At 40.8% G+C, this 24,457-nt stretch overlaps 1 protein-coding gene across 2 annotated transcripts in view; it reads left to right on the forward strand.

Moving 5' to 3' along the window:
- ACVR1 (activin A receptor type 1) overlaps positions 1-24,457 on the forward strand; it is a 127,831-nt gene that overhangs the window by 53,360 nt on the left and 50,014 nt on the right. For both annotated transcript variants that reach the window (XM_045066929.1, XM_045066930.1), the window contains exon 3: positions 16,420-16,493. In XM_045066929.1, the coding sequence (XP_044922864.1) occupies positions 16,427-16,493 (67 nt within the window). In that variant the 5' untranslated portion in view covers positions 16,420-16,426. The remainder of the gene's footprint in view (positions 1-16,419; positions 16,494-24,457) is intronic.

Here is a 24,457-nt window from a genome sequence, read left to right on the forward strand (position 1 = left end):
AGCAGTCTCCCTGCTGAGCAGAGAGCCTGAAATGGGTCTTGATCCCAGGACCCCGGGAACATGACCTGGGCTGAAGGCAGATACTTAACCAACTGAGCCACCCAGGCGCCCCAGTTTTAGATTTCAGCAGCAATGGGTGTTTCCTCAAACTCTGCTGATCACAGTATGATTGTCAAATGGATAGGTACTTTGCCAAATGGATAGGTGAAAAATGATAGTTTAATGTAGCTTTAATTTGTATTTTTATTTTCATTGATACTGAGCATCTTTTCATAATTTTAAGGACCATTTGTATTTCCTGTTGTGTTCCCCCTGTGTTTGTGTACTTAGTCTGTTTACCCATTGGGTTATTGATCTATTATCAGTTTAAAGAAACACCTGTGCCTTAACAAAATAAAGTGTGGTAAGTGATATTTATATGTTGTCATTTGTACAAAAATAAGAATTATTTTGCTGTGCAGATTATTTAAAAATTAGTACACTTATATTTATCAATGTATTCATTCGATAGCTGCTTATGGAATGCCTTGTAGGTATTAGGCACTTGTCTAGGCAGCAGTATATAGAACACTGAAGAAAACCCATCCCAATTCTTGTTCTATGGTACTTACATTGTAGTGAAAGAGACATCAGTAGCAGATGTTCATAGTGACTTGTAGAGCTAAACAGATAAACTTTCTGTGGCTAAAAACCTATCTCATGGTTCCTTGGATGTTGTGTTGTGGTTACATTTTCAGGTTTAAATCTTTGATCCATCTGGAATGTTAGGTATGAATCAAAACTGAATTTTTCTCTGGATGCTCTATTTATTAGGCTAAGGCTGAGTTGCTGTAACCAAGGGCTATGTTATGGTTCAAACAGCATAGAAGTTGATTTTTTTCTTACTAAACAGTCCTGTGTGAGCAAACCAGGTCAGCAGAACCTCCCATAGCCACCAGTCATTGAGACTCATGTTTCTTCTGTGCAATTGTCACTGTAGTTATGCACATGGTCATAGATGGCTTGCACCATATCTGGGCTCCCTCCATGTGAAGGACAAAGGAGAAAGTCCAGGGCAAGTGATCAGAAGTTGGACACACACCACTTCTATTTCCATTGGTGAGAACTTAGTCTTGGGGCATATGTAGCTGCATGGGAGAGTGGGGAGTGTGGTCTCTGCAGGTCAGCATGGACCCAAGAAGCAACCAAGAAGGAATTTTAATGGAAAATCAGTGGTCTTTGTCACAGTGGTCAGTTTTCCCAATTTTACTGAATAGTTCCATCTTTTCCTCTTTGATTTCGTTTGTATTATACATTCTCCTGTACACTTCGGTCTCTTTTGGGGATATCCATTTAGTTCATTGATCTCTCTGCCCATACGTGTACCAGGATCAGTTTTTGAACTCTTGAAGCTTATGTGTATTTTACCTTGTGTTGGGGATTGTTCAATTTCGCAAAATTTTCATATTTAAGTTTCCTTTGACAGAATTTTAAAGTTCTATTTTACAGAATATTCATGTCTATTTTTATGTGTGAGGTTTTTTTTTTTTTAAAAAAACAAAGAACTTTAAAATAATCGTATCTATTCACCACTCCTCCCCTCTGAGAAGAAAACCTGCTAATACTATGAATGGGGTTGTGTTATACATATAGATACTTTGCGAAGGGCTCACATCTTTTTGATGTCAGTTTTTTTTTTTTGCTGGAGGATAATATTGACAGTATTTGGGAAACATTGATTTGGAATCTACAGTCTATCTATATCCTCGACCATATATATATGAAACATATAATTGAAGGAAGAGAGGGGAACGACCAACTTATCAAAAGCTATTGTAATAATTGTATTTAATACTTGACTTCTGGTTATGACTAGGTAACCGATGCCTATTTCTCTATTTCAAATGAATAAACTTGGAACGTGAGAAAACAGTTTTCCTATTTGAAGATAATATATAGTTGATATTTCATGGGATGCCTGGGTGGCTCAGTCGGTTAAACGTCTGCCTTTGGCTCCAGTCATGGTCTCAGGGGCCTAGGATTGAGTCCTAGATTATGATACTTGCTCAGTGGAGAGCCTGCTTCTCCCTCTGCCTGTGGTACCCCTGCTTGTGCTCTCTCTTGCTCTTTGGAAAATAAATAAATAAATAAATAAATAAAATATTTTAAAAAATTGTTGATATTTCAGGAATATATTACAAAAACTTATTTGTGACACAAACCTGGGCAGATTTTTGTGTATACATGATACACAGTGCTTTTACTCCCTCAGTGTATGTGTGTCTGTTAGTCTGCACCTTTTGTTTTTAACAGGACACATTCTGTTTTTATCTTCTTTTTATCTTTTTATTGTAAAATAAGACACAGATGCAGATATCCATACAGCTTAGTTAATTATTGTAAGGTATTTTCATTTATTATTTATAATAATATAGCTTAGTTAAGTATTGTAAGGTATTTTCATTTATTATTTATATTTATTGTTAATTTTATATTATTATTATTTTTTATTTTTAATTTATTATACGGGGAGTATTTTTGTGACCACCACACAGATCAGGAGACAGAATATTAGCAGTCTCCCCTCCCCGCTGTGTGTCCCATACCAGACATAGCTCCTCTCCCCCTCCAGAAGTCAGTCACTGCTTTCATGACTTCCGTAGTAATTGTTCTGTTGTCTTTCTTTATGGTTTTATCACCCATGTATACATATTTAGCCACTGTACTTTAGTTTTTATTTTATGTCTTATTAAGTCTCTTAAACATCAGATTCCCCCGGCGGCCCTTTCCTTACAGTCTGTCTGTTGAAGAATCCGTCCATTTTACCTCTGATTTCCTACTGGCTGGGTTTGGTGGTTGCAACCTCATAGTTCAATTCAACTTGTTCTTTTATTTTTTGAGTGGGAAGTAGTGTTTTAACACCACTCTCTGGGCACCAGTCATGCTTACTGCTACTGGGTAGATCATTGTTTCTAGGCCTTTTAGTGGACAGAGGACAACAACACAGAAAACATGTCGTGAGTTCATACTGGTACTTCCAATTCAAAAATCAGGTGATGAAGCTCTTATTTAACTTCCTCTGTTACTACCTGTATTTCACATGGAGAATTCTGGTTCTCCGAACCAGCAGGAGATGACAGAATTCAAATGTGCCACAGTAACTTGTTAGCTTTCTGCCATGTTATATACAGAGTATTCTCAATACTGCCACAATCTCAGCACTGAGCCACTCATTACAATAACTGAAAAGCAATGAGAAGAACTTCTTATGAGTATGCTATTCCTGTTCTCCCTGCAATTTTTTTTTTTGGTGGGGGCAGGGGGTGGGTAAGTGCAGGAGATGGTTATAGTTGAAAATTGGGCAAATTTAAACACTGATTAGCTTTTAGATGATATTTGGAGATGGAATACTTTTAATACTTTTAAGGAATAATTTTAATTTTTGTTAGGTAAGATGTTGATTTTATAGTTGTATTTAGAAAAAGCCTTTATTTATGAGAGAATTTGTGGGTGAAATGATGTGACATCTGGGATTCTCATCAAACTACCTCAGGAAGAAAATGGGCAGAGTAGAGTAAATAAGATGGCTTATTTTTCAAACTGGGTGGTAGGATGGTGCTTTATAATTAAAAGTAGGAGGTCAGGGCGCCTGGGTGGCTCAGTGGGTTAAGCCGCTGCCTTCGGCTCAGGTCATGATCTCAGGGTCCTGGGATCGAGTCCCGCATCGGGCTCTCTGCTCAGCAGGGAGCCTGCTTCCTCCTCTCTCTGTCTGCCTGCCTCTCTGCCTACTTGTAATCTCTCTCTGTCAAATAAATAAATAAAATCTTTAAAAAAAAAAAAAAAGTAGGAGGTCAGAGTAGGGTTTTTCAAAAATACTTTTTAGTTTCTATGTAATTTGAAATATCTGTAATATGGTTTTTAAAATGAATAAACAGTGGAAAAACCAAGGACGTACGGTAAGAGAAGAAAGTAATAAGGATTCGATGGTGTGGGGAGGTGTGGATGTGAGTAAAGAACAGGCGATTCCATGCTCTGCCTGGTGGTTCAGGCTCAGCACAGTGGTCTTGAAGCTCGGGGATTGGGTACCACCTTGATTGAAGAGTGAGGTGAGATGTGAGCCTCTGTGGGAAACTAAGATTTAAGTGATGAGTGGCAGAAGAGGAAAACTCTAAGGAAGCCAAGAAGGTCCAAACCATAAAAGCGAAGATCCAGAGAGAGTGGAGCTTCTGAATCCCAACCAGGGAGGAACCTGGGGCAGAAAGGGGTCTTCAGCACCGTGATGTTGCAGAATGGGCAAGTGAGTCCACCGTCAGCGTTCTCAGAACCACCTGAGTTGCTGTGGGACTGGGAGTTCCTAGGCCCCATCTCAGGTCAGTCGACTCAAAATCTTGGGTTGAGGCTTGAGAGTCCACATTTTGAAGAAGCTCCATTACATATCCAATGAGCTGCTTTGGTGATGGACTGGATAGAGGTTGTGGAAAAAGTTGTGTAGATTGCTTTTTCTAGAAAGTCTTTTATGAAAGGTGAAGAAGGTAGGTGTGGGAAGACTAGGGGTTGTGGCTGGTGGTAGTTGTTGAAATAATAATAATAATAATAATGATAATAATAATTATTACGTGAGAGGTTTTCCTCTAAATATGGAGAACATGAATGGCTTCCTGGCAAGATGACTGAATGGTCAGGCTAAGCGAGAGCCCCCTACTACCAGAGGGATGATTTTTTGGCAAGAACTTGGTTTTGATAGTTCAGGGAAAGCTTGGAAATCATCATCATGGATTAGATACTCATTTTGTTTATTATTATTTTGAATTACATATTAAAAGAGGAGAGGCTCCCATGTCTTTTCACTGCCTTTGCTTCTCCTCTTCTGACGGGTCTCCAGGCCCATCCTGGAGGAACAAGGAAGGAATGGGGTCTGTGGGGCTGATTAGGCCTTTTTTCTCTTATTCAGCGTTCCCTTGGCCCCTCTTCACGTTCTGTTTTCCTTCTCTTGATTTCCTTTCCCTCGTGTTCAGTGGGCACCCTCATGTACAATAGGGCCTCTTACAGATGTTGCCTGGTATGGGGTGGTATTTTCCAGTGATTTGCTTTGGGACGATTGGAGGGATTCCTACATCTCATGATTTCATAATCAGTCTTGGTAGGTTGTGGAGAGAGGACTGAGGTAAGAATCCTGTTCCTCCTGTTTTCCTCTGCCCTAGGGTCTTTGTTTTGTTTTTAATAACAGATTGGGTTCCTCATTTCTGGCCCGTAGATTTTCTACCTCAGAGTACTTGGGGCATCAGCCATTTCCCAGATATCCTTTCGTTCTCCACATAGTAGAGCACATTTGTTTTTACTTTTAACTTGCCATTAATTTCTTATTTCGACCGGTTGAGAGTTTGGGTTGGGCGCGTGGTTTTTCAGTTACATCAGTTTTTTGATCTCTTTCTCTCTGGTATGCAGACTCTCTCTCGGCTCCATCTCCCCTTCTCCTTGTTTTCTGTTGTGGTTACTTCAGGGCTAACCCGTTCAGCTTGTACACTGGCCCTGGTACACAGTTCATTTTCTTTCTCATGATCGTATTTATACTTTTGATGGATATATTTAAATGAACAGCTGTGCATTTGTTGAGTCATACCACAATTAGCTGCTCGACTGGCAAAAGCATATTTCAAGCGAAGTTGTGAGAGAATTCCATTAATCACATTCTGGTTGGGGGAGGGGGGAGAGAAAGACTGACCACTAAGAAAAGTCTTTTGAAAGATTGTTAATGAGTTATTCCATTATTTTAGAGTAGAGTGAGGTAGTTGCTGTTGGAAGAGTCATCTGAAGAAACTTTAAAAAGATGTAAATAACTATAAAGGTTTAAGGATATTAGCCTTGAAGGCAAAATTCCTTGGCATCATTAATGTGTAGATAAAGTTAGTAGCTGGTGCTGGTCTATTTAAGTAGATAAAGAGGTCTTCTAATAGTGTTCTTCTCTGTAAAGACCAGTGTTCTTGATTAAACATTTCTTGAATTCATTGGCAAAGTATTTTGTTTTAAGCTTCCTGGACAGATAACATATGAAACAGAAGATGTTACAACTTTCTTTTTGTTCAAATATATTAATTGCTAATTGTAACTCTGATTGAGTCTTCGGCTTCCACCAGCCAGATCTGTTTTTCTCTTGACACTTCCTTGGGGTTCTTTCTGAAGGTTATTAATAGGCATGGAAACATGGCTTTCCAAATAGCATCAATAACTGTTAGAAGACTGGGGTTGGGAGGAGGAGATAATATGTCAATTTCTGACTCGAGAAGATGTATTTCCAAGTTACAGAAGCTGTCTCAGAGGTCACTGGGGATGGCTCTGGGCAGATCAGCTGGTGTCTGCAACTAGAGATCCATGCAAGCCTTTCCAAATGGGATATTGTCCACCAGGGAGTTGTCTGGTATACCCGGAGTCTGCCAGCCATCTTTTGGTTTGGCTACTTCTCTTGGATGACACCCTTGAAAACTGAAATCTAAGTTACCAATGATATCTTTTAATTTATCTCAAAATATCTGGTTGCTGCTTTATGCAATTGATGATAAGGTACACTCTCCACCCCCCGTCATTTCTTTGCCAGTGTGTACAGAATTCCTTAAACCTCACTTCCCTCTCCCCATCTAAATCCAAGTGTAGCATAGACTAAGAAGTTAAAGTTAATGTGTTTTAATTTATATGGAATGCTTAGTATGTGCCAGGAATGGTGATGTAGCCATAAGCTAGGTAGAATTTTTACTCTCATGCTACTTCTATTTTGATGTGTGGGGAAGGAGTGGGGCGTGGGGAGAAACATAATAAAAATCAATGAACTAATAAATCAGCAGCAGTTTTCACAGTGTTCTGTGCTATCAAGAAGATAATGGTAGGGTAATATAATGTAGGGGCGGGGGTGGCAAGTTCTGAGGCAGGAATGGGCTTGAGTGTGTAGGTAGTGTGGATGAGAAGGAACGCTTTGGTCAAGCTAGTGTATAAAGGGTGTTTTTTTTTTTTTTTAAATACCTCCACAGAGGGACGCCTGGGTGGCTCAGTTGGTTAAGCAGCTGCCTTCGGCTCAGGTCATGATCCCGGCGTCCTGGGATCGAGTCCCACATCGGGCTCTCTGCTCAGCAGGGAGCCTGCTTCTCCCTCTGCCTCTGCCTGCCATTCTGTCTGCCTGTGCTCGCTCTCTCCCCCCCTCTCTCTCTGATAAATAAATAAAAAAATCTTTAAAAAAAAAAAAATACCTCCACAGAAATATGCTGTAGTGTCTCCTATTTAAAAGAAGAAGAAGAAGAAGGAGAGAGCGAGATCTCCCTGGCGCTGACATCTATTTTATTTAACATCCTCCCTACCCGCCCACCTGCCTACCTTTAAATTATTATAGGGTGATCATAGTAGTCTTAAAATTGGGACAGTTGTGTCAGATGGTGGGCACCTGAAACACCATGTTTTCTGGTAGGGGGGCCGGGTAGGAAAGTCTGCACTATTAGGTGAAAGGGGAAGCTTCAGGTATAGTCAGTCAGAAATGAGAAAACGGGGCCGAGGCCGCATCTGACTGAAGACTTAGGGAGGAAGTGGGATTTTAGGTGGTTTCCGTAGTTGGGCATCCCCATGAGTTGTGGGGGTGGGGAATAACGGGGTCCTTCCTACCACTGGGTGAAAAAACAAACAAACAACCCCCCCGCCCAAACTGTTCTAGTCACAGTTTGTGAACTGGAGGGACAGGCATGAGTCTGGTGCTACCCAGGAGACTATAACAAAACAGCTGGGGGATGATGGGGTCCTATCAGTTGAAACAAAGCAGGAGAGCCACAGCTATTTGCTACAGAGGGAATGAAGTGGAAAATGAGGGACGGTTTCCATCTAGTCAAGCGTGTCAAAATAAAGCCGTGTCTTTAGGTACCGGTAAGGCATGCAGTGGGTGATCGCACCAGAATCTCAGAAGCTTTGCTCAGTTTTCATCTGTAGATCGAGCCGGGGTGCAGCAGTCAGTTTCATCCTGTATACAGCAATTACAATGAATTTACTAGGGACTCTTTGGTTCTTACTTGGGGGCCTAACTTAAACCTTTCACTTGTTTTCATTCAATTAAGCCTCATCTCCCCTCCATTTCCACCCCTCACAGATTATATTGTTCTTTTCGTCTCCTTTCCAAGCCTTCTCTTGGGTTCATCTGTCACAGCTGGAATGTTTGTAGTGTAACTCTTTCAGTTGAAACCCTTTCTTTCCCGAAATAATCTGTAATTATTTCCTCTAACTACAGGATGAACTGATCCAGGGGCTGGGTTTCAGTTCCATAGGACTTGTCCAAGAAACTATTTGTATTCATCTATCGCGGAAGATCAAATTACATGCTAATATTCTGAAAGTAACACCCCACCAGAAACCTTCCAGCAACAGTGAAGTCTATATAAAACCAAACCCTGGCAACTTACACACCGCCAGTTCAGACACAGCGTGGTGTTAAAAATATTTCACAGGTCATTTGTGAACTGGGAAAAAGACCCTGACTTATATGGTATGATGGCTTTGGTTTAGCCCCCCCCCCTTTTGGGGGGGGGGCTGTAACTGACAGCCCTTGTCTCTTTTCAGCCCTTCCACGGGGCCAGGTAGTTTGGAGCAAGCTGCCCCTGGGTTATCTCTCTGCCTGTTGAGCATAGAAGAGACAGAATTGTTGGTACACAGTGGATGATTTTTCTCCCACTTGGAGGTGGTTTTTTTTTTTTTTTTTTTTAAAGACTTTATTTATTTGACAGACAGAAATCACAAGTAGAGAGGCAGGCAGAGAGAGAGGGAGGAAGCAGGCTCCCTGCTGAGCAGAGAGCCCGACATGGGACTCGATCCCAGGACCCTGGGATCATGACCTGAGCCGAAGGCAGAGGCTTTAACCCACTGAGCCACCCAGGCACCCCGGAGCTGGTTTTTCTTAAGTATACCTTCCCTCAAAGTTTTATGTCTGAATTTGTCTTACTGGTTCTAACTTTGTCCCAAATGTGCCAGACTCACACTAATTTCTCTTTTTATTTCAAAATATGAGCTACAAGAGGACTGGAGAGTGGGATCGGGGTTGGGAGGTGGAAACCACTCGATGAACAATATGAGCGTGGCTTGGTTTTCCTTTCACATCAAGATCTTTTTTTCGGGGTCGGGGAGATAATCTGAGGTTACAGAGCATATGACATTGATTCTGAGGTTACAAAGATGGAAAGAACACATGATTGAAAGGTGGTCCTAATGGCCGTGAGTAAAGATTATTTTCTAAGAGGAAAATCAAGATGGTTAAAGTACAGAATGCATTGACACTTGGATAAAATGTTAAGGATGACAAAAGCGGGTTGCTAAGCCGTGGCTGGCTGGTTTAACAAAGGTTGTGATTGGTGGTTGAGTAACACCTGAACTCAGGTCAGATGGTCTTGAGCTTCATTCACTTTGTGTCCTTGAGCAGCAAGTGACTTCTGCCCTCCCATTTTCTTCTGTGTAAAATGGAATTAATGTGAGTATTGTTTTAGAGTGTTCTGGGGAAAGATTGAATGAGATGACGCATATGATCTCTAAGCACAATGGCTGGCTGGTTAGTATGTGCCGCTACTGCTGGTTGATAATGATGTAATGTTGACAGAAAGCTAAGAGGAAACAGAATTCCTCAATCCTTTTCCTTCCTTTGCCTTTACCTTTTATATTAAAGAGAATGAATTTGTTTTCCTAGAAGGCATGACATAGACCATATAGAGATATAAAGAAAACTGTGGAAAAGTAGTGACAGCCCACAAGTAGATGGTATAAAAGTCATTTAAAATTGGGAGGGGTGACTGTACAACCTGTTTTTGTTTGTTTGTTTGTTTGTTTTAAGTTTTATTTATGTTAGAGAGTGTGCAGGAGCAGGGGGAGGGGCAGAAGGAGAGGGAGAAAATCTCAAGCAGACTCCCTACTGAGCGTGGAGTCCGATGCAGGGCTTAGTCTCAGGACCATGAGATCATGACCTCAGATGGAATCAAGAGCTGGATGCTCAACCGACTGAGCCACCTGGGTGCCTCCAACCTGGTCTTTTAAAATTGTTTCTAACCTGGAGATTGTCAGAAGTTGAATTGAGAAAGTATCAAGAAAATTCCTATGGAATAAGTACTCAGTAAATTATGTGTTGAGCTAAATGGACAAAGCAGATCAGTTTAAGCTCTCTAGACAATGTACATTTTGTAGAATTTTCTGATGGGAAATAATCTTAATACATCTTATAACTTTTCCTTTATCCTCAACATTATAGATAACAAGTTGTTATCTATTCTTAAGTCTAGGTTTTAGAAACATCCTTTATCCTAATAGTGGATTATCAACTAGATTGTTTAATAGGAGTTCCAAAAATTGAATATAGAAGTATATTATACTCTTGATTATTCTGTGACCAATATCAAAATGTTTTCTGATACTTTTCGGGGGGTGGTAAATGTATTGCAATGTATTTATGGTTTTTATTCAGCTGTAAAATTGTGATGAGCAAAAGGAGTGTCAAACTTGGTCTCAAGCCCACACATGTTAGAAACTGAGCTAAACTGTAGCTCCTTAACTGGAAGTCAGTGTGGTCTATAAATGGAGTTTAAAAAGTACCATGGGGGGACGCCTGGGTGGCTCAGTTGGTTAAGCAGCTGCCTTCGGCTCGGGTCATGATCCCAGTGTCCTGGGATCGAGTCCCATATCAGGCTCCTTTCTCTGCAGGGGGCCTGCTTCTCCCTCTGACTCTGTCTGCCTGTGCTCGCTCTCTCTTGCTCGCTCTCTCTGACAAATAAATAAATTAAATAAAAAATAAAAAGTACCATGGGATTTGGAAAGCAGTTCTGTTCTGCCCTGATGATATACCTTTTTATAGTAGAATATCATGGGACTGTTCAATCTCCCAAGAGAATAGTCCTGAGACATTGTAAGACATGGTATTGATTGAAAGAGGGTGCCTTAGTTAAGATGGGAGGTCCATAACCCCTTTTTCTGAATAGCTGATTTCTTTGTGTCTGAAGGAAAGACAGATCAATTACTAGGGATAGAAGGCCTTATCCAAGACCAGAAAGGAGAAGATATATATATATATATATATATATATATATATATATATATATATATATATGGCAAGAACTTAGACTCTGAACCCTTCAGATAATAGACTGTAATCCTTCAGTAACTTATGACTTTTCAGTTAAGCATTTTGACCTTAAAACATTACATAAAAATTTTGGTTCAACCTGAAGTAGGATGAAAAGTTGAGAACCTTTTTATCATAGGTTGATGTTTCATTTAAGAAATATTTAGTTGTGTACATAAAGTATTATTCCTACATTCAGAATGTCTTATGCCTTCTTCCTTGACCGTTAGACTTGTTGACTTCTTTGATGTTAGAGAAGTTAAAGAGATTTCTAAACATGTGGAACAGTAATATTTTTGTCATGTATAAATGTGCATCCTAAACTACCAGGTGCCCTCTGGTTATCTGGCATGGCATGATAGAAGGAGTGATCATTTAAAGATTAAGGCAGTGGTTTTCAAAATTTCCAGAATCCCATGGACTCTCTGTGACTTTCTCAGCAGTTCACAAGGTCCTTCTTCCAATGATGTGTGTATGAGACTGTATTTTCCATATTTAACCAGTGCAACACAGTGTGACAGATGTAATGCAGAATCATATATGAGACTATTTGCTTTCTACTAAGTTAAACATAAAGAGATTTATAAAAATGGGAAGTAATGCCACTTTCCTTACTATGTTTTTTGGAGAAAATAATAGTTTTTAGTTTTTAAATTTATAGAACACAGGGTAGTGTGTTTATTGTTGTTTTAAAATAAATGCAATATGAAAAAATTCTCCAGTTTTAATTTGTAACAGAGTAAATATTGATAGACATGGCCTGCATTGACAGGCTGCTAAGAGTCCTCAGTACATTTTAAGACTGTATAGTTATTCTGAGACCAAAAAGTGTGAAAACCACTGGAGTAAGGCATCCCTGAACTATTGATTTATTGCTACTCTCTTTTCCCACTACCAGTCCCCTCTTTCTTTGCCAACCTGTATCTGGAACTTCTTAACCAAAAATACTTGGGAGCAGAACAGTTGAAAACTTAAAACAGTATTTTCTTTTTAGTGTATTTTAAAATTGGGAATAGATCCTTAGGGCTTCAAATTGGGACTTTAGCATGTTGATTTTTTTATAATTACAGTCTGATCAGGAATTTTATTCCGGAACATTCTCCTTTCTACACTCTTTTCCCCCTTTTCTTTTGGAGGTTCCATTTTTAATAGCTAAATTAACTGGTCAGCAGAGACTCTGCCAACTGAACAAAATGGCAACCAATAGTGATGCTGACATATTTTCCAAAGATTTTTTTTGGCAGATTTGAGTCATCCTATAAACAGACTAGTTGGGGGGACTGAATTTCCAACTCCCTTTTTTTTTTTCTTTCTTTTCCTGTTTTCCACTTAGGAGCCTAAATCAGTGTTTTAATTCTGCTTGCATGATAATCTGTGAAAATGTCTTTTGGGGCATGGGCTTTTATTGGCTTTGTGACAGGAAAAAATGTCAGTGCTGATTGTCTTTTCGTTTTTAGGGTTTTTTTTTTCTCCCCCCCAATAGTGAAAGGATTCTTCATTTTAATGCTTGACGCTTCTTAACTGCTGACTTTTATTAGTACCTGATCTGAATTGTAGAGATTAAAGTTACAGAGATGATAAATATTTTAATGCTACAGTTTCTTTGCAGGTGTGTATATTTTGTGTGTTGCAGCATGGGAGTAATTGCTAATTTATTTAGAATTTAAACTTAAATTGAGCTGATTAATTCAGGGAAATCTGAACTTAACAATATTAAATGTGCATCTACTGGGTAGTGATTAATCGAATAGACTACAGAATTGGCTAGCATGGAATCTATAGTCTACTGAGGAGACATATGTTGAAAAGCACAATAAGTATGAGTAATTAATTATTAATTATGATATGGTCCAGGATAGTAAGGACCACAGTGTTTATGTATCTTTATTATTTTAAATTCCATTTTTTTTAAGGTTTTATTTATGTATTTGAGAGAGGGAATAAGAGAGCATGAGCAGGGAAGGGGTAAAGGGAGAGAGAGAAGCTGACTCTCTGCTGAGCAAGGAGCCTGCTGTGGGGCTTGATCCTAGCACCTTGAGATCATGACCTGAGCAGAAGGCAGACACTTACTGATGGAGCCACCCAGGTGCTCCAGTATTTTTATTTTTAAGATTTATTTATATATTTGAGAGAGAGAGAGAGAGAGATTGGGGGAGGGACAGAGGCAAAGGGAGAGAGAGACTCTCTAGCAGACTCTGTGCCAAGCTCAGAGCCTGTTGCAACGGGCTTGATCCCACAACCCATGAGATCATGACCTGGGTTGTAATCCCGAGTTGGCTCTTGAGCCAACCAGCCAGTCAGGTGCCCCTCAAGTATTTTTTAATTTTGAGTTTGGGGAACCTTGCATTCTATCAGATGGAAGTGAATGTTAACTGCTTTCCCTGCCACCCCACCTCCCCGCCCCCAATAAGGTGATTGACAAAGAACCACTAGGAATAGAGATACCAGCCTCACCATTTTCTTATTCCTTCTGGTGCTTTCATTAATAATATATTCGATCTGTAATTTCTTTAATGGTTTTAGAACACTTGCAATTTGGGAAGGGCTTGTTTTCATAACATTCTTAAATCGACCCTCAAAATTATGGTACATGGCTATACTCTAAACATGCCATGCCTACCTTTTTAGTAACTTCTACTCTTTCTGGAAGAATTCTTGAACTAGACTGTCATTGGAACTGAGACACACCAAATGAAGGCTCAAGTTACTTATCTATCTACTATATTAAAACAGTTTTTGTAAGATGCAAATTTCGGTACATACAGTCACTGACATAGTGGTTCGACTTAATGATTTTTTGACTTTACCATGTTGTGAAAGTGATAAATGTTCAATAAAAACTGTACTTCAGATTTGGATCTTTGGATCTTTGGATCCTTTCCTGGGTTAGCAACATGTGGTATGGTCCTCTCTTATGACACTGTGGGCAGTGGCAGCAAGCTGCAGCTCCCAGTCAGCCATGGTCACGAGGGTGAACAGCTAATGCACTGACTACCATGCTGTCCCCAGATAGCCATTTTGTGTTTCACTCTTAGTACAATATTCAATTAACATGAGATCTTCAACACTTTATGATGAAATAGTCTTTGGGTTAAATGATTTTGCCCAGCTGTAGGCCAATGTAAATGTTCTGAGCACATTTAAGGTAGGCAAGGCTGGGCTATGGTGTTTGGTAGGTTAGGTGTATTAAATGCATTTTCAACGTATGATATTTTCAACTTATGATGGGTTTATCAGGGTGTGACTCCCATCACAAGTAGAGAAAGTTTTGTGTTTTCATCCTGTAAGTCAGTGAATTTTCTTGCATGACGCTAGGGTGCCTGTACCTCTTTTCGAGGTAGGTGGGCTAGTGCTCAAGACAAGTAATTGACAAGTAATTGATGTCAAGTGGCAGCAGACCAGTGCTGCAGGCTTGAAATCACCGCTGATGGGGAGTTGTTTCACCAAGTGTTTGCCTCTTCAGGGAGGTCATGAATGACAGGAGGAGGGGAGTGGGTGGGAGAAGGGTGGAAGAAGAGGCTTAGGGCATGTGAGGCAGAGGGAACCAGCAGTGTGCTTATGTTCAAAGTCATGGAGACAAGATGGTGATGAGGAGTCAGTGTCTGGCTCTGATGTACTGGCATGCCACCAATCAGGGGCTTGCCGCAGAAAGATCTGTATGAACATGGACATAGTCCTATAATAACAGCTGTAAAAGGGGTCACTTGAGTTCCATAGACTTTAAAAAATATAAAAGGAAGATACACAAAACTGCCCTTTACCTCTCTTCTTCATGTTGCTGTGAGAAAAGGGATAGACCGAAATTTAATTGTGGCTAAATTGAAATGAGGGTGGTAAGATAAGACGGGGGTGTGGAGAATGAACAGTCTGACCACCAACCAAAAAATTTGATTTTACGATCAATCAGAAGGTGTCCACTCCAGGGGAGCTGGGGTGGCTCAGTCCGTTACGTTTCTGACACGATTTCAGCTCAGGTCGTGATCTCAGGGTCATGATATCAAGCCCTTTGTTGTGCTCTCCGCGGGCGCTGGGTGCAGCTCCTGCTTCAGATCCTCTCTTTCTCCCTTTCCCTCTGCTCCTCCCAGTGCTCTCAAAACAGATGTGCACTCCCAGCAAATTAAATAGCAACTGGCTTTTGGTCTTTACTTTGAGCTACAGATGTAAGATAGCACACTCCCCTGTGCATTAAAGAACTTTACCAGTTTTCTTTTTTACCATCCAGAAAATCACAACTAATCAAAGTTTTAATGTGTATTATTTCTTGTACTAAAGAATTAGTGTAACCAAACTCATCATATTCCTAAATTTTTTTTTTAAGATTTTTAAATTTATTTATTTGACAGAGAGAGAGAGAGACCACAAGTAGGCAGAGAGACAGGCAGAGAGAGGGGGGGAAGCAAGCTTCCCGTTGAGCAGAGAGCCCGACGTGGGGCTCGATCCCAGGACCCTGAGACCATGACCTGAGCCGAAGGCAGAGTCTTAACCCACTGAGCTCCCAGGTGCCCCTTCCTAAAATTTTTATAGGAATTATTTAAATGGATAAGTTCTTTGTTGTAATCATTTGACTTACAAAAATTGAGCTTTTGTTAATGTAGTTTCACAGAAATATCAACCTGAAATTTATATCAGGTACCTCACTTTCTCTCATTTGTATAGTTTGATATATTATAAACTTAGAAGATTTCTTCCTGTCTTGGTTGTATGTATTCTTTATTAAAGTTGGGGTTTGTGTAAGATTGCATTGCTTTGCGATAGATGAGGGATAAGTTGTAGGTATTTTGGTTTTGGTTTTGGTGGTTGTTGTTATTGTTGGTCCCCTTTTGGGCTGTGTGGTGGTTCCTCCACTTCTGATTCTTTTAATGGAGGAGTAAGGTTCAAACACAGTAATTTGACTTGAGTTATGCAGTCACTTAATCTTTAACATCATGTTATAACAGTTTATTCATGCTTCTCAGAGTTTTTAAATTTAGTGCCATTTTTGCATTTCATAGGCTAAGATAAAATTCGAACTTAAAATTCTTTGAGAATGGTTAGCCTTATAGCTGAGAATTTTTCCTGTCCCTCCTGAGTTCTCTGTAAGAGGGTAGTTACCTTAGAGTGGCCACCAGTAGGAGGTAAATCTGATGAACTCCTTAAGATGATTTGCTTAGATCTACGTAAAGGGTATATGTTTAAATTTAGCAAGAAATAAGGCGACATATGTGAGGGGGATTTGTAAGAAAGGCCTTGAATGGCAGTTTGAAGATAGTATGCTTAATTTAATTTGTCATCCTACAGTTAAATTTTTTGTTTTACTTTTATCTCTTATTTTTCCTCCACAGTTGTACAATGGTGGATGGAGTGATGATCCTTCCTGTGCTAATGATGATTGCTTTCCCTTCCCCGAGTATGGAAGGTAAGTGGCTCACAGCTGTTTGGAAGAGGGTAAGTTTCTGGGTATCATTTGGCTTTCTGTAAACTAGCTTGTTCTTAATCCTATCATACTTAATACTCTTCCGTTCTCCCCCTATGTTTTTTAAAGTAGTGTTTCCAGTTCACGCCAAAATTGAGTGGAAGGTATAGAGAGTTCTCATGCCCCTTGCCCCCACACATACAGAGACTTCCTGATTACCAACATCCCCATGGAAGCGATGCATTTGTTAAGATTGTTGGACCTACACTGACACATCATTATCACCCAAGTCCATAGTTTGCTTAAGGGTTCACTCTTTATCTTATGCATTCTGTTGGTTTTGACAGATGTATAATGACATGTATCTACCCTTAGAGTATCATACAGAGTACCGCTTGTCCTAAAAATCCTCTGTACTCCACCTGTTCCTCCCTTCCCTCCATCTTCCTTACCTCTAGCAACCACTGATCTTTCTATTGCCTCCATAGTTTTGTGTTTCCTAAAACGACATGTAGTTGGAATTATGCAGTATGGAGTCTTTTTGGATTGGCTTTAATAGGCACTTAAGGTTTCTCCATGTCTTTTCGTGGGTTAATGGCTCATTTCTTTTAGCACTGAATGATACTTCATTGTCTGGATGGACCACAATTTATGCATTGACCTACTGACGGGACATACTGGATGCTTCCAGGTTTTGGGAGTTAGGAATAAAATTGCTATAAACATCCATGCGCAGGTTGTGTGTGGATGTAAGTTTTCAGCTCCTTTGGGTAAACACGAAGACTTGTGATTACTGGATTTTATGGTGGAATATGTTTAGTTTTGAAAGAAGCCTCTCAGTTGTCTTCCAAAGCGGCTGTACCATTTGCATTCCCGCCAACAGTGAATGAGAACTCCTGTTGCTCTACGTCCTCAAAAGTGTGTGCTGTTGTCGGTGTTCTGGGTGTTGGCCCCCCTGATAGGTGTGTGGTGGTGTTTCCTTATCGTTTTATTTTGCATTCTCCTGATGACATCTGATGGGGGGACATCTTTCCATAGGCTTATTTGCCAGCTGTGTGTCTTCTTTGGTGAGGTGTCTGTGAAGATCTTTTGCCCATTTTTTTAATCAGGTCGTTGTGTTTGCTTATTTTTGAGTTTTAAGAGTTCTTTGTATACTTTGAATAACAGTCCTTTGTCACATGAGTCTTTTGCACTTACGTTCTATCATTCTGTGACTTGCAAAGGCACATACTTTGACTTGCACATACGTTCTATCATTCTGTGACTTGCTTCCATTGTTCTTCAAAGAGCAGAAGTTTTTAATTTTAATGAAGTCCAGCTTATTAATTATTTCTCTCACAGATTGTACATCTGAAAAGTTGCTTACTGCTGTACCCAAGGTCATCTGGGTTTTCTTCTATGCTCTCTAATAATATTATATGATGTAATATTACATAATGGGCTTTACATTAAGTTTCTATTGGACAGTGCTCTTGTGACCAACTTGGGTATCTACAGTCTATAGATTCTGCTCTAAACAGTATGTTAAAAACATTTCAGTAATGCTTCAGTCTTTTAGTGCCAGGAAGATATAAAGTAAGGATTCTGTGCGGTAAGTTTAAAAGAATTAGAGGTGTTTAAACCAGAGGAGAGGTTGAGTCCTAAGTTATAGGAATTAATAAGAATTGAGTTGGAAAAATTTAATGGATTACTAGCTCTTACCTAGGGGTTATGTTCCTCCCCAAGGAGTATTTGACAGTGTCTGAAGACATAACAGGCAAGTTTCTAGGGATTTTCCTCCACTGTATAATTGCTAAACACTATGATAACTAGGAAAAAAAAACTACAGAATGTGGTAGAATAAAGTCCCTCCAAATTCCATTCCCTTCCCTAGGTATAGTATCAGTTCTCCATGGTGTTAGGCAGTTCCTTTTGGTTTCATTTGACATCATGGATGGAACTGTGGTTATGGGCATGATTGAAAAGAAAGAGAGTGGAAGGCAAATTGAGGTGGCAATGTGTGACTAGAGATGAAGACGTTAAAAAAGAATGGAGAAGAGAGAAGGGGAAGAGGGCATTTATGAATCAGTATCAGCAACTGGATCATTGGTTGTTTTTTCCTGCTTTTAGCTCTTCAGCTGCCCAAAGAATCCAGCAAATGACCCTCTCATGTCACAGTAAAGATACATAATGAAACAAGTCCGTCTGGCTGAAGTGGAAATGGATGGCCACTAAAGTTTAGCTATTTAATATACCACCACCACAAGGATGTTTACAAGGAAGGAAAAGGACACATCATCCTTTAGTTGCAATAGCTTTTTTTCTCTTCAGCCGGCAATATCCAGTGAGTGCTACAGCCTAGAGTGCTCTAATCATAATAACAGTTGCCCCAGTCCCGTCTTCCCTCCATGACTCAACTCCTTGTTCACTGTCAATAGCATATTCTATGAAAGGACTCTTTGTTTTTGTATATTTACTAGGAATTGAAAAAACACACTGAGAACCCCTGATTGTAATTCACTCTAATATATTCAACATTAGTCATAAATCAAATGTTCAGTACAAAATAGTTAACCAAAAGAGGTAAATAATAGGGCAGTTAACTAAAATCTTGACACTAGCCCCATACATTGTCCAGTGCAGACCTTTAGACCAAGTTTAAAAAGAAATAGACCCATGTTTGATGTTTGCAAACACCTTATTGATTGTGCTTCAGTGAAGCTAGATGGCATTACTGGGGCATAATAAGAAAACTACAGAGATTTTGTTGGGTAACCTACTCTTTCATTGAGGCGGGGGGAAAAACCCAAGCAGAAATTCTTCCCCTTTGTCTCCCAAATTATTCCCAAGTGTCGTCTTAAATATTAATTAGAAATAGTGTTAGCACTTCATATACTAGGTCCCAAACATTGATTTTGATAGGGTTTGGTCAGTATGAGTGTGGTTTAGAACATTTCTCAAGTTGTATGAAATCCTAAATCCTCCAAGGTAAAAAAGAAAATATTGCTTAGTATAAGTACCTCTTTGATGATTTTAGGTAATATTTATTGAGTGGCTAATATGTGCCAAATGTTGACCTGCTTTATATGTATTATTTCCCATAATCCTCATGATTACCCTCATGAGATAGGTTTTGGGGGGATGTGCCTTTGCATTGTTGAAACCTCTTGCTTAAAGTTACACAGCCAACAAAAGGTAGGATGTACTTTGAGGAAGGGTGTTCAAGAGTTTCAGTCATTATCCATCTTCTTCAGATTTTGGCTTTTTTTGTTGTTGTTGTTTTGTCCCTTAAATTAGCTACATCACATTCACATTATATCTGGTGCATGCTAGAATCCAGCTCAGTCCAGTCTGTTTGAGAGCTGCGATGAGAGCTAGTAAGAGCAAATGATCAGGCTCCTTCACCTGGGTTTGTGTTTTTTCTTTCTCATCTCTCATTCCAATATTCATTTTTCATGTTCATTATATATACAACTCTAGCTGCAGGAAGAGTTTTATTTGCTCTTACTGAGAAGAGCACTTGAGTCCTAATTATCCGTATATCCTTCCTTTCCTTTCCCATTAATAAAACTAATCATGCTCTAATACTGCTCTTATGCTACTGGGGATAAGTCCATTTTTGTTGCAGAACCTCCATGTTTGGCTTTCCTTTTGTCCCCGAGAGCATTTGCAGGTGACGTCCATGACACAAATACTTAAAATGGAATATTGCTTCAGAAATATTTCTAAGCTAAGATGACCCACATTTTATCAAATTTGCGAGCCATAGTTAGATTTTATTATAGCAACAAGGGCTGGACTTTTGCAGAGTTTTGTTGCAAGAGATTTTGGCCTGTCCTAGAGAAGATGGCTGAGTTCTAAATTATTTTGTGGGCTGACTTGATTTTACTGTTTCCGAAGCCATCACCACTCAGACTTTCCAGCCCAATGACCCAATGAGGGAAGGAAGGGGATAATGTCAATAGACTTTTTGTTAGGGTCCACAAAGGTGCCCCTCTTTGCCACTGTGGGAGAAGAATAGAATAGGCCTTTCTTTGAATTTATCATTATTGAAGATTCAGGAAGTTCTTGAAGGGGAGAATGAATGTACGAGAAATCTTTCTATTAAATTTGTTGCTCTCATTTCTCATTACTATAATTTATTATGTTTGTTGAGAATAAAATCTTTTTCACAGATACATCATCAAAAGAGAGACATTAGGGGATACAGTGAGCTATTTGCCACTCATTCCTAGGACCTAAACTGTAAATATCTGATTGAGCTACACACTATTAAGATACTGCTTCTTTGTTGTCGGATTTTCTCATCTAACAGAATGATGATGTATTAGTGGATGTAAGGTGAACTATGACAAAGCTTCCTTTGAGCTTTTTACTTCTTGGGAAATGTATGTTTCGGCTGTGGGCAGTTAAACTAAAGCCACATCCAATTTTTTTTTCCAGTGGACATTTAAAAACATTCACATTCAGGGCAATTATGAGTGGAGGGTAATAGCAGTAGGGTGCGGAGGAGTCTAAAAATTCAGTCTAAGTCAAATATTGAATAGATGTGAAAACAAATCCAAGACCCAAGCTTGTTAAATGATTTCCTTGTGGTCAACAGTGACAGGGTAGTGCTGTGGCTTCTAGGCTTCTCTTTTATGCAGACAGGTCTCAAGAATGAGAAGATGAATGCCATCACCTCTTTGTGGAAAAGCTAGTGAAGCCGATTTGTAGGTGTGCTGTACATGTGACTTTTGCTCTTGGAAAGAAATCAAGACGGAGGAAAACAAGACACAATAAAGAATTACTTTGTAACTCCCCAAACATTATTAACCAGCCTCGGAACTTCCTTCTGCAGCCCAGCATGACCTCAGGCAAGCTTCCACAGATAATGATTATACAGGATAGTCATAATTACTCAGAACTCATGTCAATTCCAAGATCCTGTAAGACCCAGGGCGGAGTGACTTTCAAACTTCACTGTGACTCACAGTAAGAAACATTTTACAGTTGGACCCAAGCATCTACATTTAGAAACATTTTAGGTTAGGACCCACATGCATCTGAAACAAAAAAATTCATGAAAAAAAAACAGCAGTTACTCTTACTCTGTTTAATGTACTTTTATTTCTTCTTTCTCTTTTTTTCTTTTTTTCCATTCTCTTCGGCTCTATTTTATTTGAAAAGAAAGAATGAGACCTCCTTATCTTGAACCACTCAATTGATTTCCCTATCTAGGAACGGGTCTTGACCCAAAGTTTAAAAAAGGTGACTCCAGTCTGCTTCCAAGAGCTTACTGCCTGGAAATCCCTGCTGCCCTCAGGTGAAAGTTCTGACAAGTGCTGTGTGTGTTCTGCAGCAGAGCGGGTCCGGGGCCTTTTATTTTTTCACAAGTCCATGAAGCCTGACCATCCTCACTCCCACAGCCAGTGGTTTGACAGGAAGAGGGAAGTTTACATTTGTGTCTCTTCAGCCTCGGTCCCAACACCGGGACAGCTGCTGCCTGCTTCTAATCAGCTGAATCTGAGCTCTGCAGACCGGGTGTTTTCCTAGATCCATGGGGAAGTGTGGCATCTAATTCCTTGTTATGAGTTAGAGCAGAGCCGGCACATTCTGAGAATATGACACTGGAGGATGTGGGAAGGAGAGAAGGCATAGGAGGAAGAAGGAAATCTCTCTTGGGAAGGAGGTAGTGAAAATCACCTGAAATAGAACAAAACAGACAAAATCCCCACCCCTGCCTGTAACTGAATGGTGATTTGGAATGGGAGTGGCCTCTTTTTTTGTTTTGTTTTGTTTATTTTGGTGCATTTATTTCCTCTTCTCAATGCCCACACCAAGCCAGTTTGGATGGATCCATTCAGGAAAGTTGTAAAGAATAATGGAGCGTGGGGAGGGGGCCTGCAAAGATACCCACAGTCGGATGGGGAGTCAGACTTCTGTGCTGTATGTATCATCCTGCCCGTTGCCAGGTGGAGTCACATGGTCATGACTTCTCTTTAACACCATGTCCTACTTTGTAGGCTTCACAATGTCCATTTTGCAGAGTGTTGGGGAGAGTTTTGGTAGGTAAATGATGTCGCTAGTTGAAGAGTGTCTTCTGAATGGAACCTCTGGGCCATGCATTGGAATCGGGCTTTTCTCAGGAGAGAGACAAAGGCAAACGCTGCCATGAGCCATCTTCGTCCTCTTTCCCATGTGTCCTTGTGCATGTGTTACCTCATCTGTCAGGGGCCGTTCCTGCAGCTGCACCAAGGAGACAGCAATAGGATGGTTGTGAGTTTGTGGGGAAAATTGCAAAGTGACGCCCGGAGTGGAGGAGGCCTGCCTCGACTTGGCGGTGTTCATTTTATCCCCAGTGTGTACCACAAACAGCACCTGGCATGTAGTTGGTGCTCAATGAATATTTGACAAATGAATGAATAAATCACGTTGGCTACAATAATGGTTATTATAATATAAAAAAGATACTATAAGAGGAGCTGGTCTGGGCTGGGGAGATCTTAAGAGCCATGTCTTTCAAAGAATTTATTCTGAGTTTGGGAAAAGAGAATCAGTAACAACACAATCGTACAATCTTTGATAAGTCAGTGTGAGTACGCCAGTAGGCATAGATGATGTCAGCGTAAGCAGAAGTGGTTGCTGCTGGCAAGGAGTCGCAGTCTAGTTGCGGAAGGCAAAGGTTACAGCCCAGCACCGGGGATAGCTACAGGAAGGGCCTCTGTATCTCACAGGGCTGGGGTTGGAGACAGCAGTCCTGGGAGCCAAACTTTGGCGGGCTCCACAGACCCTGGAGCAGTAAAGGGAGGACAGAGAAGGACTTCTTGCCCAGGGAGGGGCCTCACCCCGAGAACTGCGAGGGGAAGGAATGGACGGCCAGTCCAAAATGGCCAGGGCAGTCCTGAGAAGGGATCGGGCTTGGGAGCACAGATCCTGCTGGCCTGGCAGGGCCTGGGGTCATGAGCAGGTAGTCTCCTATCCGGAGGACAGTGAGAGCTGTTGAAAGGTTATTGGGGGGGGGGCGGTGCGCACAGGGTATGGTGGCGTGAGAGGTAAATGGTTGAGGAAAACCAGTCCTGCGGTGATGCTGTCGGGGGCAGGCCTGCATGCTGTATTTTGGGAGGTATCCCAACTATAACAACGTCATGGTGGCGAGCAAAACAAAAACAGAACCTTAGTTCAAAGAGGAGAACTTTGTTATTATTATTTGCAAATAACAGTTGCAGGAGTGACACACAATAAGCTAATAATAATGCCCCCACTACTTTTATTATGAAAACCGAAGCCTGAGCGGCTGACTTTTCTAGCCACTTTTGCAGGACATTTAAATCCCTCTCGCCGGCCCTTTGTTCCTGTGTTGCCATGGAGTGTCAATAACCCGGCTCAGAATAACCCGGGCAGTGACATGCGAGGTACAGCCTGCTCGCTGGCATGCCGGCTGGCCAGGTTATACTGTTGTCATTGCTCCCGTCTTGGGAGGAGCACGGGGCAGCTGGTGGCCCTGGCAGCCGTGAAAGGTGTAGGTCTCTTGGCTGCCTAGAGTTTGAAATGCAACCCAGACTTGCCTGCCTACTGAGCATGTGCGGCTCCCGATGGAGCTGATAGCCACTGAAAATAGCCCACTGAGCACCTGTCCCTTGTACACCAGGCCCTGGCCGACTGCCATCGAGGACAGTGGGGACTCAGCTTGGTGCATAGGTGAGGGGCTGCTGGATTTTATTGGTTCTTGGGAAGATCTCGGGAGCCTTTGGGCCTGGCTTAAATAGACAATCAAAAGGCAGCAGCCTCTTCGGAGCAGGTCCCTTTGGCACTTGTGGAGTTAGCAGGTGGTCACAGTGGCTGCGTACACAACAGTATGTGCTGAAGACTCCATGCAGTTCTTTCTGCTCGGCCAGACGGTGGTCCAGTAGACTGAGGGTATACGTTTTCTCTTGGAAGTAGCAGCTTCCCTGAAAAACTCCCAGAAGGTAGCCATCCATGGTTTCTACTGCCTCAGTTTAGGACAG

The sequence above is a fragment of the Mustela putorius genome, unplaced genomic scaffold, assembly GCF_011764305.1.
Source record: "Mustela putorius furo isolate JIRA1106 unplaced genomic scaffold, ASM1176430v1.1 tig00003869_pilon_pilon_pilon, whole genome shotgun sequence".
NCBI classification, from domain to species: domain Eukaryota; kingdom Metazoa; phylum Chordata; class Mammalia; order Carnivora; family Mustelidae; genus Mustela; species Mustela putorius.